The sequence below is a fragment of the Saccopteryx bilineata genome, chromosome 3 (genome assembly GCF_036850765.1).
Source record: "Saccopteryx bilineata isolate mSacBil1 chromosome 3, mSacBil1_pri_phased_curated, whole genome shotgun sequence".
In the NCBI taxonomy this organism is placed as follows: domain Eukaryota; kingdom Metazoa; phylum Chordata; class Mammalia; order Chiroptera; family Emballonuridae; genus Saccopteryx; species Saccopteryx bilineata.
This window is the reverse complement of record NC_089492.1, coordinates 292,963,801-292,980,756: the sequence shown is the minus strand read 5'-3', so window position 1 is coordinate 292,980,756 and position 16,956 is coordinate 292,963,801. Positions and strand designations below refer to the sequence as shown.

General features: G+C 58.3%; 2 protein-coding genes and 1 pseudogene across 5 annotated transcripts in view; 2 read left to right on the top strand and 1 right to left on the bottom strand.

Moving 5' to 3' along the window:
- The window catches only part of AGRN (agrin), a 34,685-nt gene extending 33,080 nt beyond the window's left edge, over nt 1–1,605 (top strand). For all 4 annotated transcript variants that reach the window (XM_066270752.1, XM_066270753.1, XM_066270756.1 and 1 more), the window contains one exon: nt 232–1,605. In XM_066270752.1, the coding sequence (XP_066126849.1) occupies nt 232–389 (158 nt within the window). In that variant the 3' untranslated portion in view covers nt 390–1,605. The remainder of the gene's footprint in view (nt 1–231) is intronic.
- Nucleotides 885–11,202, top strand: LOC136330096 (tyrosine-protein phosphatase non-receptor type 11-like; annotated as a pseudogene).
- A 1,087-nt stretch (nt 11,203–12,289) lies between these two features.
- RNF223 (ring finger protein 223) lies at nt 12,290–15,592 on the bottom strand. The gene is made up of 2 exons (XM_066270751.1): nt 14,920–15,592; nt 12,290–13,579 (listed from the first exon to the last, which is right to left on the bottom strand). Exon 2 carries the CDS (start codon nt 13,568–13,570, stop codon nt 12,800–12,802), a length of 771 nt encoding a protein of 256 aa, XP_066126848.1. The 5' UTR covers nt 13,571–13,579; nt 14,920–15,592; the 3' UTR covers nt 12,290–12,799.
- Between the last annotated feature and the right edge of the window lie 1,364 nt (nt 15,593–16,956).

Sequence of the window (16,956 nt, the reverse complement as noted above, 5' to 3'; positions counted from 1 at the left end):
AGCCAGGGTTAGGGCCCTGATCTTCCTGTTCTTAGCCCCTGCAGTGGCCAGGGTGGTGTGGGTCCAGGAGACTAGAGCACATTTGCTGGCCACCTGGTGCCCCCAGACACAGATAGGTCTCAGGTAACTCACCTTGTCATGCAGGTGCTGGTGGGTTCCTCTGCCCACCAGTATCCTGGCCTGCCCATCACTAAGTCATAGCCAGCTGGCCTTTCTGTGTTTGTCCTGCAGGGGGCTTGGAGAAACTGCCCGTGGGCCTGGCCCTGCCCAAAGCCTATGGCACGGGCTTCGTGGGCTGCCTGCGGGACGTGGTGGTGGGGCGGCGACCACTGCACCTGCTGGAGGACGCAGTCACCAAGCCGGAGCTTCGGCCCTGTTCTTCCCCGTGAGCTGCACCACAGCCCACTGCCCACCCTGCTGTAATTATTTTATATTTTTGTAAACTTGTTGCTTTTTTGATATGATTTTCTTGCCTGTGTTTTGGCTGGAGAGACTCCTGGCCTGGCCTCCCTGCTGTCCAGCCAGGCAAGCTGCAGAGACAGTCTCAGTGCCAAGGGACTCATGGGACTGATGTGGCAGCATGGAGGGCTTGGCTCAGACAGCAGCCTCAGGACATACCCCTCACCCCGGGTCACCATGTCCCATCCTCTTCTGCTGTGTTTCACTACCTGTTGGCAGACTCCACACACGCATCGTGCTCCGTCTGGCACGGCTCGTGTCCCCAGAGTGGGAAGCTGCAGCGAGGGTTGGAGAGGACTTTCCTCGGCTTCCACTGAGCTGGCACGATGAGGGCCTCACCAGGACTTGCCTGGAGCCAGGCCGGCCCCTCCTGGGCCTCCTGCACCAGTACTGTGACTTAGAAATGATATTACTGTTGGGACCACATGGCGCCTCCCGTTTCGGCTCTGCCCATCAGTCCCAGGATGCTGGAGAGCAGAGGCCAGACTCAGGCCTCTTCCGGAGGCCCTACACCTCAGCTGGCCCTGCCCACCCACCCAGGAACCTTGGACATGGCTGTGCCCCTCCCCAGCACCTCAGGCCCTGTGAGGAACCCTGAGCCTGAGAAGGAGGCAGCCACTGTGTGGTGTGATTGACGTCCATTGCCTGCTTGCTGGGGGAGCCAGCATTCCCCTCTTGAGGACAGATGTCCAGGCCTGACACCAACCACAGAATTCTTAATGTATTGATTTTATTTGATATCTGGGATAGTGGGGCTGTCATCTTGGCCCAAGAGCAGCTGAGGACACTGCACAGCAAATCCTCAGTCCAATTTTGGTGTGAGGGTTGGTTGTCCTTGTTCAGGAATCCCTAGGGGTCAGCTGGGTGTCTGACCAAGGCCAAGGGTTGGGTGCAGGGATGGCAGAAATGGCTAAAAAGCCAGAAATGCCTTAAACCGCAACATTGTGTCTCATTCTGACCCATCCCACCCCCTCCACGTGCTCTGGTACTGGTCGGGGTGGCAGTCCTGACTCCCGTGGTTGGGGCTGGGCTGTCAAGTCCAAGGGCTGAAGGGAGCCCCATATGTCACATTACTAACTCCAGTCTGTGTCTGTCAGTCACCGTGAAATAAAGTTTGAACACATTAAAAGATGCTTATGTCTGTCCTGCCAGTCTCCCTGTGGCTTTTTAAGCTTCATGATGGGGCGCAGGCTTCAAGCTCCATCATATGGCTCTGGATTGAGGAGGGGGCCCTGCACTGGGAGGCTGCTTTTGGCGAGGAGACCCCGTGCAGTGAACGCACACTTGTGCATGGAGCTGATGGGACAGGGTCTGTGGAGGCCACACTCCGGGTCGCCTTGTTGGGGATGGTCTTTCAGGCAGCATCCTGACACACTGCCCCTTGTGTGCAAGTGTGTGCGTGTGTCTGTGAGCACAGGATGAGGAGGGGTCTGTCTGAGGAGAGTGGGCTTCCACTCGGGGTAAGAGGGCCTGGAGAGGAGCCAGGGTGTGCAGGGAGTAGAGGGCTGGGAGTGGCAGGGGACCTTTGCACTGGCCCGGGGTGGCCTACCTTAAGCCCTGATGGGAGACCCTCGGCAAGCAGCATTGAGGGGATGGGTCTCTGGAGCAGCTGTGAACCTCAAACCAGGAGCAGGAAAGAAAGGAGGGTTGTGTGTCTTCCTCCTTGGAACTCCTGACTTTTTTTTTTTTTTTTTAACTCCTGACTTTTATTGAAGATAATTATGTTCTTGGCCCTGGCTAAAGAGCTCACCTACCTAGAGCATCATCCCAACATACAAAGGTTGTGGGTTCTATCCCTGATCAGGACACATACAAGGAGCAACCGATGACGGCATGAATAGTGTTTCTCTTCCTTTCTCTCTTAAACAAAACAAAACAAAACTGTTCTCTCTGTGTGTGTATGTCAATAGAAAAGAAAAGGAAAGTAACACTCATAAGCTCAGCACCCAGATGACCCATCAGCCAGTGGGCTTTCATTCGTTTGCTTGTTCAGGGGACAAGTGTGGGTGTGGCCTGTGGCAGTCGGTGCAGGGCAGCTGTCAGGTGCAGGACTAGCCCAGGGCTCTGGGAAAAGCTGCAGCTCCAGCACAGATCCGATGGGTGAGTAAGGTGCTGGAGTGAGGGTGTGAAGGCCGAGGTGGGCAGGAGCGTGCTCAGCAACAAGAGAAGGAGCAGCTGTGGGCCTGGGTGCAGGATGGACAGTCAGGGTGGCGGGAGCAGCTGGGTCCTGCGCTTTCAGACTTTATGAGAATGGGCCTGCAGTGTGAGAACAATGCTGGGGCCCAGACGCAAATGGAGAGAAGGGGTTGGGGGTAGATCGGACAGCCCTGTGCTGGGCTGGACCACCCTGGTGCATCTGGAGGAGCTGGGCTCAAAGCACTAAGCCTGCCCAGTGGTCTCCAGGAGGCAGTATTGGTTGGCGGGGAGGCTGGGAGGGTGAGGGATCAGGGGGCTTCTGCAGCACTGAGTGAGAGGAGCCCCCACACTGGGAGTTCAGGAGAGGGTGCTCTGGACAGCCAGTGCTTCCAAAAGGAGAGGCTCTCAGGGCAGGACCTTCAGGTCAGCGTTCAGGGTGGGGGTTGGGATCAGGGCTTGGAAGCTGCAGCGGAAGGTACCACTCCTGAAAAGAGGGTGAAGGGGTCTGGGCAGGAGAGGCCTCGGAGTTCCTCACTCCCAAGGGATGGATCTCAAGGCTGAGAGTCCAGGTGGGGAAGCGTGGTGACCCCCCAGGGACAGGTTCATGAAAAGTGCTTTGACTCATGGAGGGGCAGTCCGGCAGAAGCAGCAGCCCTGAGGTCAGAGGGGCGCGAGCATCGCTGGCGAGGGGAGGCCAGCGGCGGCAGGCAGGGGGCCGCAGAGGTTGAGGGCTGAGAGTGAAGGTGTGGGGAGCACGTGACACCCTCCACCTGCACCCTCTGCTCTGAAGCGGTGCCCCGAGGGGCCTGGAAGCTCCCTAGCCCAGGAGAGCAGGACCAGGCCCTACCCATCTGTTCTGATAATTCGAAGGCATCAGTGGGTGGGGACAGCACGGACACGGGCCGCCTGGCCCTTCGCCCTCCGAGCCCCAACGCCCTTGTGGACTCCTTGAAAACCTGTTTTTATCTTAACTTCCGCAATGGGGGCGCAGCACCTTTAAGGAAGCCAGTGGGGGGTTGTCTCTGTGGGGGCATTCATCAGGGGCGTGGCTTTTGTGTGGGCAGGGCAGATATAACCTCGCCCAGGTGAGCACCCACTTTGGGCCTGTAGTCCCCAGGCCTGACGTTGTGACACCACCCCTTCCACAGCCAAGGCCAGACACCTGGGTCCTGGCTCAGGAAGGCCAGTGGAACAGGATTTTCTGATGGGGCTGGGCCTGGGCGGAGGTCAGAGGTGCTCTGGCCACAGGGAACGGACTATGCTGCAGGTGGTGGGTGACAGTGTCTGAAGCCTGCAGTGGGCAGTGCATGTCAGGACAGGCCCCGGGTCTCCAGCTTCCTGCCTCCATGGAGAGTGTGACAGGAACTAGGCACTCCCTGACCTTTCTGCTGAATCCCTGCTCCCTGGGTGTGTGCACACATACGTGTAAGCTCAGATTCTAGCGTCATGTGCCTGTCATGGGAAGCCACTCAGGTGTAAGACAGACGTCACTGCTTCCTGGCACTTGGCACACCCAGAGCACACCCCCTCTTCGGCTTGGTGAGGGTAGAGGTCACAGGAGGGGTCGCCCTATGACCCTGAGTGACCCCCCAGAGCAACAAGGGGCTGGACAAAGTCTGATCTGTGGGGCCCACAGGGCTTCTCTGTGCCTGAGCAAGGTCCTTAGACCACAGCAGACCTCTGCCTCTTCCCATCCTCCACCAGCAGTGCCTCAGTGGTGAGGGTCCCAGGATCCCTATGAGGGGTATTGTGAGGAGGCTGCCTGGCACAGTGGCCTCTGGCAAGGTCATGGGCCCTCTTAGGCTCAGGAATAGTGGAAATGAGTCAGGTCCCTAAGAACTTGTCAGCCCTAAAGCCTTGTGATTCTAAGTTTAAGGTCAGGGAGGAAAGGGTTTCAAGGCTGGTTGGAATGACACCACGTGCTCCAGTTAACCTTATCTTATTTGTCCCCTGGGCAAGTTCTGGTTTTCCAAGAAGTCTCTGTCCATGTCGTGTGTGTGACCCTGGCCAGCCTGGGAAAACCACAAGTGAGGCTCAATCCACCCTCCCCAACCCCTCCCCATTCCACCCTTTGATGACCGCCTATTTGGACTGTCAATCCTCTGGCCCCTGGGCCCCTGCCCACGCCTCCATCAAGCCTGGGCAGGCTGGACCAAATCCAAAGTAAAGCCCACCCTTCTAGAGCTGACCGTGCCCCATGTCCCCTTGCCATAGCCCTATGGTTTGTTGGTCAGTTGGCAGCACCATCGGTACCACCTCCCCCAGGGCTCCCATTGAGGGCCGGGCACAGACCTAGCTCTGAGACGTGCGGCTCTTGTGCCTGGCGGAGGGCTGGGACCCCTGGGGGCGAGCTACTGAGTCCCTCCTCACACACCCCTTTGTTCCAGAGGTTGGAGAGGAAGCATGTGCCTGGCTGACATAGTTCTGTGAAGACAGGATAGAACTTGGTTGAGGTTCCTGTGGGAACAGGAGGGGCCAGGGCTTGGGTGGAACCTGGGGGTCCAGGGCAGGGAAACAGGGAAGGGCATAGCCTGTGCTCCCAGATCCTCAGCCCTGAAATTCCAGCCCGGGACCCTTCTCTACTGCTATGTGTCTCCCACTGTCACAAGTGCCTGCCTGCAGGCATGTCTAGCTCCTATACTGTGTGTATAGGAATGCTGACAGGCTGTTCACGTGTCTCCCAGGGTCTCAGGGTTGGAATTGCCATCTACAGATGGGACACCAAAGCCACACAGGAAGCTGGACCAGCCAGTGGCCAGTCTGGGTCCAAGCTGGTCTCTTAGGTTGGCCTGTGCTGTCCTGGGCTCCTGAGCACTGACTGGGCTCAGGGAGGTCTCGAGGGGCCCAGGCTGTTAGATCTGTTGGAGACACTATATGCCCAGCCCACCCTACCTGTCCCCACTCAAAGCCTGTCTGACCATGTTATCACATGATGAGTCACTGACCCACCACAGAGCAGTGAGCCCTTCAGCATAGAGGGACCTTGAGCCCGGGGGACAGGGAACCATAACCCTTCTGTCTCTTCCCACCTCCTCAGCAGCAGGTGCACCTCCAGCTTGGTGGGGGGACATGAGGCCTGCCTTGGTCTGCGATAGTGGGAGGTGGTGGTGTGAGCTGTTGCAACCTCTCAGAATGCCCCACTCCTGGAGATTTCCACTGGAGAGACCCAGCGGCAGCTAGTAGAGAGGGAGGGGGATGGAAAGCATGATTAGGATAGTCTCCAAAAGGACAAACAAGGTGCCCTTCACCTCTCTCTGTGGCTTTGACTCCGCGCCTCCACTCTGCACCCCGGCCTCCACTCTGGGCATTGCCCATCTTGGCCTGGAGTCTGAGGGGGAGGGGGCATCTGGGCACAGGATGTGGTTCAGCAGAGTGACTGCTGTTGACTGGTGGCTGGTGGGGAGCTTCTTTCTAGGGTGAGGCCAAGCCTGTCAAGGAGGGCTGGGTTGGGGAACATTAGGGGCGGGTGCTCACCACCTAGAGTGCACACTTGCTGGCCAGGGTCCTGGCTTTTACCATTACTGTCAGAGACCAAGATCTCAGGGGGGAAAGAGCACAGAGTCTGTCCTGGAAGCTGAGGGTAGTAACAGCAGAATTGGCCCTCCAATGGTGATGGCCTTTCCAGGCACCACACGGAGGTGACCCACATCAAGATCCAGAACACAGGCGACTATTACGACCTGAATGGATGCTGGCCAGGCTGGTGCAGCACTACATTGGCCAGTGCAGGTGTCAGCTCCGTGAGCACAGGGGGGCACCGTGGGGCTGCAGCACCTGCTGGACTGCCAGGACCTGATGCCTGAGCAGTGAGCAGCAGTATCTGCCTGTATCTGCACATGTATGCATGTGAGCATCCCCAGACAGGGTATGCTGGGCATGGCACAGAGACATCCTCCACTCCTCATGGCTGCAGCAAAGCTGAGGGACTGTCCTGTCTGCCCTCTCTGAGACTCAGACACAAGATGCAAGGGGGAGTGTGCACAGTGGTCCGACAGCCAGCTTCACCCCTGCTTCCTGGCTGTTGACATGGGGTTAGCAGGGCCTTCCAGCCTTGGTTTCCCCATCTGCACTGATGAGGCCCAAAGGTGCATCTGTGAGGGTCACGGGGGTGGGGCTGGTCTGGGGAAGCTCTTTCCTTCCTTGCTGAGGACTAGGCTGCCACCTGGTGGCTACCTCAGGCCCTGCAGAGCCTACCTGCTCTGCCTCCTGCTGGCTCCTGAGTAGGGGAGGGTCAGAGATGGGCAGGGTAGATGCTTGATGGCCAGGGTGGACTGCTGCCTGGGCCCCAAAATCTGGGTGGGCCTGTTTGTCTCTGTCTGTGAGCCTTCTGGCTGCATGTGAATCTGTGCCCCTTCACCTGGCCAGGTTGTGCCAACCCCCCCCCCCCCATCTCACCTGTGCTCCCACCCCTACCCTAGGTCAGGTGGTACCAGGCACACCCACCTGGCAAGGATGCTGAGAAGCTACTGATGGAGAAGGAATGTCAGGGAGAGTCAGACAAGCCTGGGGACTTCATGCTGTCTGTGACATAGCAGCTGGACAAGGTGGCCTGCCAGCCACCTGTCAACCATATGATGATCTGCTTCCAGGTTAGGGAGCTGCAGCCACGGTGGGGTGTGACTTCTGGGAAGCAGTTATGGCCAGGCCCCTCACTGCTGCCCCCACAGCCAGATGGGAAGCATGGTGTTGAAGGTGGGAAGGCAGGGAGAGTTTCCACTCCCTCAGCAAACTGGTTGAGAGCTCTAAGAATCCCATGGGAGAGAATTTGAGATTTTTTCTGTCACTAGTTTGGGTTCAAATAAACTCATAAAAATTCTCTAAAATAGAAAAAAAGCCATAGTGAATTCAGGGGCTGTGGTGCCCCTTTCTGCAGGTATGCCCCACATTCCGCATATGGACCCTGGGATCCAGAGTGGACTGCTCCCCTGCAGGGCCCAAGGGATGCCAACACAGCCCCACGCAGGAAAAACAGGTGCAGGACAGCCAAGGGGCAGGGTGTGGGCTCGGGCTGCTGCTCCTGGATGGGCACCATGGGACCCTGTTAAGCTTGGGCATGGGCCTCTCCCTGCCAATCCCTCAAAGCCGCGAGGATCAGCACTATAACCATCGACAGCCACAAGCAGGAGCTCAACAAGGTCACAGACACCGGTGGTAAGAAGGCCAAGCAGGGCTTCTGGGAGTTCAAGGTATGAGGTGCAGAGTAGGGGAGTGTTGTGGGGTGTTGTAGACTGGGGGAACAGGTCATAGGTGGTGTTGGGGGTGTTGTGGGCTCTGGGGAAGGGTTGGCTGTGGCTGAAATCCCCTCCTCCTGCTAGGTGCTACAGCAGCAGGAATGCCGACTCTCATATCCCAGGAAGGAGGGGCAGTGGCCAGACAATAAACCCAAGAATTGGCACAAGAACATCCTTCCCTGTGAGGAGCCTTGGGGTGGGGGTAGGGACCACTTCCCACCACAGGTGTGAGGCTCCCTCCTGGAGACCTGAGTGACATCTTCCCTTCCCAGTTGATAGCATCCATGTTGTCCTGTAAGGGGTGGACGACTGCATGTCTGGCACTGACTACATCAATGCCAACTATATCAGTGTGGGTGTGCACAAAGCAAGTGTGCCAGGCCTGCTGCATGTCCTAGGGAAAGCCAAGGCCTCAGGCAATGGAACTTGCAAGACAATAAATATTTGGGGGGAGAGGGTGTGGCAGTCCCCAAGGGGTCCTCAGAGAGGGTTGGACTAAACATTGGTTCTAAGCCCCTCCCTAGCCTACAGTAGAAGGGACTGTGTGTGTGAGTCACCAGGGACTACTTTGTATATAATTTGCATAGGCTTACATTTGTCCTCTCTTCCTAGAAACGGCAGGCAGCTGTCTGTCCCCCATCCTCTTTCAGAGTGACCCAGAGGAGAAGCCATGCCGAGGACTGGGCAAGTTGTACATTGCCACCCAGGAGAGAATACATGTGTCATTGTCCAGGGAAGTACTGCAAGGCCAGGTAGGAGTATAGGCTTGTTCCCATGTGCTTATCTGGACTTGTGCCTGTGGCTGGCCCAACCTTGCCTCTTCAGTCTTCAGGAAGCTCTGTGTATACATGAGTGTCTGTGAGTCCCTTCAGGGTACAGGGGCAAGGGTGCTGGTGGTCTTCCAACACCACTGATGCAATGCCCGGCCCCAACCCCAGAACAAGTGTTTTTGGTACTGGTCAGAGCTGCATCGCAGCTGTATGACTGTGTGCACATGTGCAGTGTGGCTGAGTGCCAGGCCCAGGACTACTGTGTGCAGGAGCTGCAGGTGTGGCAGCCAGACCAGGTGAGCCTTGAGGACAATGGGACATGCAGGGCCAAGTTAGAGTGGTCAGGAAGTCCTCAGGTCTGCGATGAGGGTGAACAGGGTCCTACTGGCTCCAGCCAATCCCACTGATTTTGCTGGCTTCCATGTCCATCAACCCAGTGGGCACAATCCTGGCCTGGGCTCTTTTGGGCAGTGTGTACAGGTGGGCCACATTCTCAACCCCCGGCCCCAGATGCCTGACTCCAGGTGGTCTCACACACTCATGGCTTCTACAGTTTCTTCCTGCCATCTCAGCAGCTTCAGTCTCCTCTGTATACCAGTGGTGCCTATTTCTGTCCGGTACTGGTCCGTGGGCCATTTGGTACCGGTCCGCAGAGAAAGAACAAATAACTTACATTATTTCCATTTTATTTATATTTAAGTCTGAACGATGTTTTATCTTTTTTAAATGACCAGATTCCCTCTGTTACATCAGTCTAAGACTCACTCTTGACCCTTGTCTTGGTCACGTGATACATTTATCCATCCCACCCTAAAGGCCGGTCCGTGAAAATATTTTCTGACATTAAACCGGTCCATGGCCCAAAAAAGGTTGGGGACCACTGCTGTAGAGTCTACAGTGTAGACCCTTCACATTTGGCCCTTCCCAAATAAAACTCTCTGTCCCCCAAACCTGATCCCTTTTCCTTTCCCCAGGCACCTGGACCACCTGTGCCCCCTTTCCGCCAGCCCTGAGTCCCATTTTTTCCTCCCAACCTCTCCTGCTCTGTCTTTGCCCTGATGATCACTCCTGGCCACGGCTTGCCTCCTCCCAGTTTACTTCCTGTGCCTCTCCCACCCCCGGGGTCATTGCAGCACCGGCTCTGACCCTGCAGTCGGCCCCTCCTGAGAACTGCCCAGATGGCTCAGGGCGCTCACCAGCCCGCCCTGCCCGGGAAGAGCCTCCACGCGCAGTGAAGCATTACCAGCATTTCAGCTGGCCCGCCCGACCACTCCTCGCGGAGCCCGCCGGGCGTCCTCGCTTCCTGGAAGAGGCGGACTGGACCCAGAGAAGAACGCCAGGGGCCGGACGGCAGGCCTGCCGGGGTGCACTGCAGGTGAAACCCGGGGCAAGGCCATGGCTTCGTCTTGCGAATTCGCCACGGGACCGTGCAGACCCGAGCGCCGGACAAGTTCGTGCACTTGGCGCCGCAGCTGTACTTCCAGGGAGAGCAGCTGCGCCTGCGCGAGCAGTTGGGGGCGGGGTCCGCGCGGGCGTCCGCCTGGTGACCGGGGACCCCGCCCCCTGAGCGAACCCTCGGAGGAGCGTGTCTACCAGAACGTGGGCGCCGCGCCGGTGGACTCGTGCCCTCCGAGTGCCTGTGGCGCGAGTGGGGGCGTCGAGGAGCGGAACCAGGCCGCGGTCCCGCGTGGGGGTCGGGCGATGTCCCCGCGAGGTTGGGGCAGGAGGCCGCGAAGACATGGCCGGAGCGTAGGTGCGCGAACCAACAAAGCCGGGTCTCCATCTGCAGGACCCCAGAGACCACCGGCGGCATGTACCAGGACCTGCTGAGCCTCAGGAGATGAGGGGCTCCGCGAACCTGAGCCGGGAGCCGCGCGAGGAGGCCCCGAGCCTGGGAAGGCTGGCTGCCTCTGCGTTCTTCAGACTGTGTTTAGGACAGTAAACTGGAGTTTGTTCTGGGGCCAACCCTCAGACCCTACACACAGGCCTGGACGCCTAGAAATGGGGAAGGGCAGTTGGGAGATCCTGGTGTCCTTGTCCCTTCTGGGGCTCCTTGGAGAGGGTGGAGGGGGCAGGGCTTTACGGCTGTGGTTTGTCTCCCAGTGTAGGATGCCTCCAGTGGCCCCCAGTGACCACCTGCACAACACAGCGACCACGTGTGACCTTGAGTACCATATGTTTGAGTGTCAGCCTGAATGTGTGTCATGAGTAAGGAAGCAAGCTGGTGGCCAGTGTGGTTTCTGCCCGGCTGCCGGGTACCACCCCCACCAACAGAGCCACCCTTCCACTCTTCCCACAGCGGTGGTCTGGGATGTGGCCTGGGTAGTGGCTATGTCCCTGCTGTGTCTAGGCATACCCCAGTCCATCACACTGTGATAAATGCTTTATCCATCACACAGATGGATAAATGCTTGTTGAATGAGGGAGTGTGTGAAATGCTCATGTGACTGCACGTACAACATGCCTGGCCCTGCCCGTGATGAGGGAGAGGCTACGTATGTGCATTACTGGTATATGACAGGTGCAATGTCACTGTCATGTGGTCCATGGTGGCATGCACTGTCCCATCCCCAATGGTCCTGTACCTTTGTAGTGTTCTCAGTAAAATGCCCTGTTCCCAGTTCTGTGTTTTTGGGGCATGGGGAAAGGGTGTGTTTTGGTCCTTACGACAGCCCAGCTAGGTGGAGCAGGAAGTTCAGGGTTCTGGGGTGAGAGGTGAGGAGGACAACAGCCAGAACTAGCCTTGCCTTTGTTTGCCATGTGAACCTCGTGGTGCAGGGTTCCTGGGGTTAACAGCACAAACGGCATGGGGGTGGGGTCTGGGCAGGGTGGAGGCTGGCTGGACTTGGTCACTTCACAAGCCAGGCCCAGGGAGGGTCTGCTGGAGTCTGTGGTCTGTGTATTGTCAGGACACACTGGTTGTCACAACCTCTGCTTCTGTGCACCATTAGCCTTCGGTTCCTGTGGGGCCATGGGGTTCTGTGGCTCTCCAGTCAGGGCTTCCAGAAGGACTGTAGGGCCGTGAGGCTTCTTGGGGGTATGGTGACCATAGTTGAGAATGGGGGTGGGTTCTAGACCAGGCCAAAGCTTCCCCTGTCCCAGATGCTGTGGGCCATTCCTACTTCCCTGGTGAAGCATCACAGTCCTGGGAGACAGCCACATTTTAAACTGTGCCAGCCCAGCCTGACCAGTGGTGGTGCAGTGAATAGAGCATCGACCTGGGATGCTGAGGTCCCAGGTGTGAAACCCCAAGGTCGCTGACATGAGGGCAGGCTCACCAGCTTAAGCATGGGATTGTCAACATGACCCCATGGTCGCTGGCTTGGCTGGAGACCCCTGGTCAAGGCATGTATGAGAAGCAATCAATGAACAACTAAATTGCCACAACTATGAATTGATGCTTCTCATCTCTCTCCCTGTCTCTCTCTTTCTCTCTCTCTCTCGCAAAAACAAACAAGCAAAAAAACCCCAAAACTGCTCTAACCCATCCATAGCCTGGAGGGGACAGGAGGTGGACCCCCTGGAACCTGGGGTTCACCTGCCCTAAGGGCTGCTGGAAGTCAGATCCAGTAGGGGTGTCCTTTGAATTGAGGCTCTCTGAGGCAGGGGTGGACTGTGGGCTTTTCTCGAGGGAGGGAGTCAGTGGTGCAGGGAGGCGGGTGAACAGAATGAAAACTCCTTATGAAATGTGGATACAAAATAATTTATTTAAAAATGTACAATTCAGGAGGGACTGGGCTCTCTGCGGCTCCCCTCTGTCCCCCTGTTCCAAGAGTAGGGTCAGCACCCCCACCCAATGTAAGGGGCCAGCCCTGCCTGGGGAGGGTCTGGAGAAGGAGCTGTGGGTGAAATGTGAAAATAAGGTTTCTTCTCAGCAAGGGGCTGCCCCTATAAGCGATTCACAGTGTGTACAGGGAGGGGTCCTGGCCAGGCTGTCTCCCCCGGGCCTCAGTTTCCCCAAGTGTGTGATGGGGGTTAGGGGGCTGGTCTCTGAGGCTCATAGGAGCCAGTTATTCTTGGAGGCTGTGGGGAGCCTTTGGCCTACTCCATCAGGACCCAGTCCCATAAGTGTGGGGGCAGCCAAATGGGGTTCTCAAAGATGTTGGGGCTCCTCTGGGGTTCTAGGGGACTGACTCCCAGCAACTGCTGCACCCGTGACTCCAGCTGTGGGCTGGGGACCCACACGTGGAGCATGGGACAACCCTAGTTGTCGGCCAGGGGCCCAAGAGAGAAGGTGGTTGCATAGGTGACGGTGGCCGGGGCAGTGCTGGCAGGCGGCTGGGTCAGGCAGTGCAGGCTCCCGGTCTTGAGCGCACACTGCACAGGCCAGAGCACCACGCCAAAGAGCACCAGCAGCAGAGCCGTGATGAGTGCCATGCGCCTCCAGTCCCTGCAGCGTGCCCAGCAGCGCGCCAGGCGGCCCCAGCGGTGGGCAGGGGCTGGGGTGGGCGTGGGCACAGCGGGCTCAGTGGGCTTGCTCAGGCCCACATCCACGCATACCAGGCCAGATGCCGAGAGGCCGGGTGCAGAGGGTGGGGGACAGCAGCACAGTTTGGTGCCCTCCAGCCACACGGGTTCCTCCCTCCGAAGGTGCGCTGGCATCCTGGCTAGCAGCTGACGGCTGGTGCGCAGTGCGGGGGCCCCAGCAGCGGGCACAGCTGTAGGCTGCCGGCAGAACGGGCAGGGCACAGCCTCGCTGCCAGGTCGGCCTGTTGGCTGGGAAGCTGCCAGTCGTGCCAGGCATTCCAGGCAAAAAACGTGAGTGCAGGACAGCTCCTTGGGCGTTTTGAAGATGTTGTCATAACCCGAGAAGCAGATGGAGCACTCCAGTGGGGAGGCCACCTTCTCCGAGCCAGGGGTGCTGGGGGACCTGGGGCTGCTGGCTGGGCTGGGGGAACTGGGCACTGTGGCCATGGGGCTGCTCCGGCTGGGGGACGGCATGGCTGTGTGCCACACCTGCTGGCCTACGGACATGGCTCTGAGCTGTGAGACAAACAGAGATAACTGTGAGTGACCACAGATGGCCCCTTTCCTGTGGGGTCAGCCTGTCATTCTCTCCTTTGCCCAGCACCAGTCCCAAAGATCCCAGGAAGGACACTGCCCACCTGTGGACATGTCCAGAGAGCCCCACCTGTACCTCTGTCCCAACTCCTCCATTTCCTCACACTGAGACAAAGGTAGCGTCCTGAGCGTTCAGGCCTGACTAGCCTAGAACAGACGCCGTGCGCGCAGGCGTGTTGTGCTGACTGCCTAGTGGACATCTCTTGCTGACCCTGCCCTACCTGGCTGTGCCCCCTGGCAAAAATAAAGGTGATAACTGATGACAATGGCCCACAATAGTTACTGTTTCCATCTGGGTTTTGCTAGACTGAGCCAGATCATGTGACACAACAGCTACAGAGTAGAAAAGGCAGCTTGGAGGGTGGGGTGACTCAGCCAGGTCACCTGGCCAGTGGGCCCTGGGCTCTCATAGAAGGGTATGGCTCTGCGTCAGGTAAAGTGGGTTTGAACATGGATTCCAATATAGGCACCTAGCTGGGTTGGCAGGTGCCCAATTTTCAGGCAGCTGTGTGAGGACTGGTTGGGGGGTCAGGACACTGGGTCTGGGTCTGGGCCAAACCAGTCAGTCTATAGGACACAGAGAAGCCTGAGCAGGGGTAGGGCTGGTGGCCCAAGGAGGCTTTGTCTTCCAGCCATGCCCGGAACCTGAAGGGCCAGCTTGTCTGGCATGCCAGCCCACTGAGGGAAACAGGAGGTAGATGGGCCCTTCTGTCCTCTCTCAGCTGAGCACACAACTGCATCCACCTGACCCGCGCCCATTTCCATGGGAGACCCTATCTCTGTCTCCCTAACCAGGCTTAGGTGACTAGCGTGCTGACCAGGATACTGTGCAGCCCTGCCCCCTGCCCTCCACCAGGCCCAGGTCTCTACAACATGGTGGAGTGAGGAGACCCAGGAGCTCCCCCCCCAGAGGTGACCCTGACCTTGACTTCCTGTCAGTCCAGGTGGGCCAGTGGGATAACTTCATGGTGACACGCCATGAAGGCTCGGGCATTGCTACATCATGACTGCCTGTCATGAGTCACGGTGACATCACTGTGATGTCATGAGTGCCCCCCACATCACTACATGAAATGTCACCATATCCTGGTGACAGCTGCGGCTGCAGGTTAGGCGAGCCTGGTGGACTGTGGGCTATTCTTCCCCTAGGCCGGTGTGTCCCACATAACCGGTTCCTTGGCTCTAAGGCCCCACCTCCCCAGGAGCTGCCCCACCTTGAGCCTGTACAGGTGAGAGGTGAGTGCCAGCTGAGTGGGCCTTACCTGGTGGCCGGGGGTCAGCGCGGCCAGGGCATAGTCCTCCTGGTCAGCCACGGCCAGGCGCTGAGGCTCCAAGCTCTTCTGCTCCAGCAACACTCACTCTCTCCTGAGGCTAGGCCCAGCCTGTGCTCCACCTGGCAGGTGTCCCTTCACGGGCTGGTCGCCAGCAGCTGTCTCAGTGGCCCTGGTCTGGCAGGTGCGCCTTCTACTATGTTTCTGGCAGGTGGGGCACAGGGGTTACGTGTGCTCTTCCAGCTGTGGAATGCTGAGGCAGGTGTGAGTTCTCTGGCTGTGGGTCCTGGCAGGTGTATTTATAGGCTCAGGTCATGCTAGCCAGGGGCGTGGCCTCAGCCTCGGGATTGGCTAGCTTCCTGTCCTCTCCCTGGCAAGCTGGGTGCAAAGGACGGGGGAGTCAGAGGTGAGAGGTCAGAGCCTGGGGTGGGCTGGTGGTGGAGTGGTCAGTGTAGGCCTTCACAACCTGTGCAGGTCTCAGGGGTGGATGCCTGGGTCAAACCTCCCCCTGTCGCCCCTGGAATGCTAGAATAGCCCCTCCAGAAATAGACCAGCCCACGGGCCCTATTCAGGGCTCTGGTGGCACTTGAGCTTCTGGGGGCCTCCCAGACCCCACTAACAATCTCAGCCCAAATTATCATACCCTGTGATCTCACAGATGCCCTCCCCTATTCTTCTTTCCTGCCCCTCCCCTCACCTGGTACGCATGGACCACTGATGCGTGTCAACACGTGTACCACCCCAATGTTCACATGCATGGCCCTCCCAAATCTGTGATTCCACTGCCTTGGCTCCCACTCACCACAGTCTTTGGAGATGGGGAAGGAACTGCCTGTTCTGGGTCCAGGGAGTAGGGTGAGAGGTCAGGGCTGGGAGCACCCCCAAGGGCTGGGGTCCCAGAAAGTGGGGTGGAGGCCCAGAGAGGGAGGTGGGGTTCCAAAGAAAGAAATGAGACCAAAAGAGGGGGTTGGGAGCTCTGAGAGTGGGGTGGGGGCCCAGAAAGGTGGATGGGGACCCAAAGAGGAGGGTAGGGACTATGAGATGGGTTGGGGAGCCAGAGAGAAGTATGTGGCCCAGAGAGGGGGTTAGGGACTTCGAGAGGGCGGGGGCCCTGAAAGGTGGTGGGAATTCAGAGGGTGGGGTTCCATGTAGGGAGTCTCTGCATTGTGGGGCTTGAGTTTCTGTGGGGATTATGACTCGGGGTCACATGCTGCCTCTAGGAAGTGTCCACAACCCCTCTGCTCTGAGAAGACTCTCCTGAAGGCTCCTAGGAATATCCTAGCTCTGAGGTCACTTGAGCTCCTCCGGGGACAGTCAGTGCCCAGAGGCAAAGGGATGGGAAGAACTGAGGAATGTGCTATCTGGGGTGTGACTAAGCCTCACTGTACAGGGAGCAGGACCAGACCCTGGTGCTGGGGCCCAGTCAGCTCAGCTGGTTCCCACACTTGTTCACTCTCCAGCCAGCAAAAGAGCAGTTGTGCCTGTAAGTGTGTGGGCTGCATGTGTCCTCTGTGAGGGTGGGTGGGCATGTGTGCACCAGCAGTTAACTTGGCTGAGAGTGTGACAGCACACATCCCTGCGTGTGCAGCTGCGTGCACGTATGTGAGGGGAGCATGGCTGCCGGTGTGCAGCCCCATAGCCCTGGGACTCACTGGACTGAGGCGAGGACAAGGCTCTCAGTGACACCCCTGTCCAGTCGTGGCTCTTAGATGTTTGGGCCCTGAGCCCTCAGGGTGCCTGGGAACCTGAGCTGACACAGATGTGCCCCAAGGCCCACCCTGGCATGGTTCCCCACCCCCAGGACTGGGACAGAACTGGCTATGACTCCCTGAGTGCTGCCCAGCACAGGAAATGGCCAGGGGGGGAGAGGCCCTGAAGGGCTCATCTGGGGCCCAATGCCTGGGTCCAAGGGTGGGTGGACCCCGCTCTTGCCCAGTGCTGGCTGACTTGCAGACGGCTCTGCTGTCCCATCGCCACCAGCCAGGGACACTGATCCTGAGGCTCTGGGACACGGAGGGGCTGCAGTTC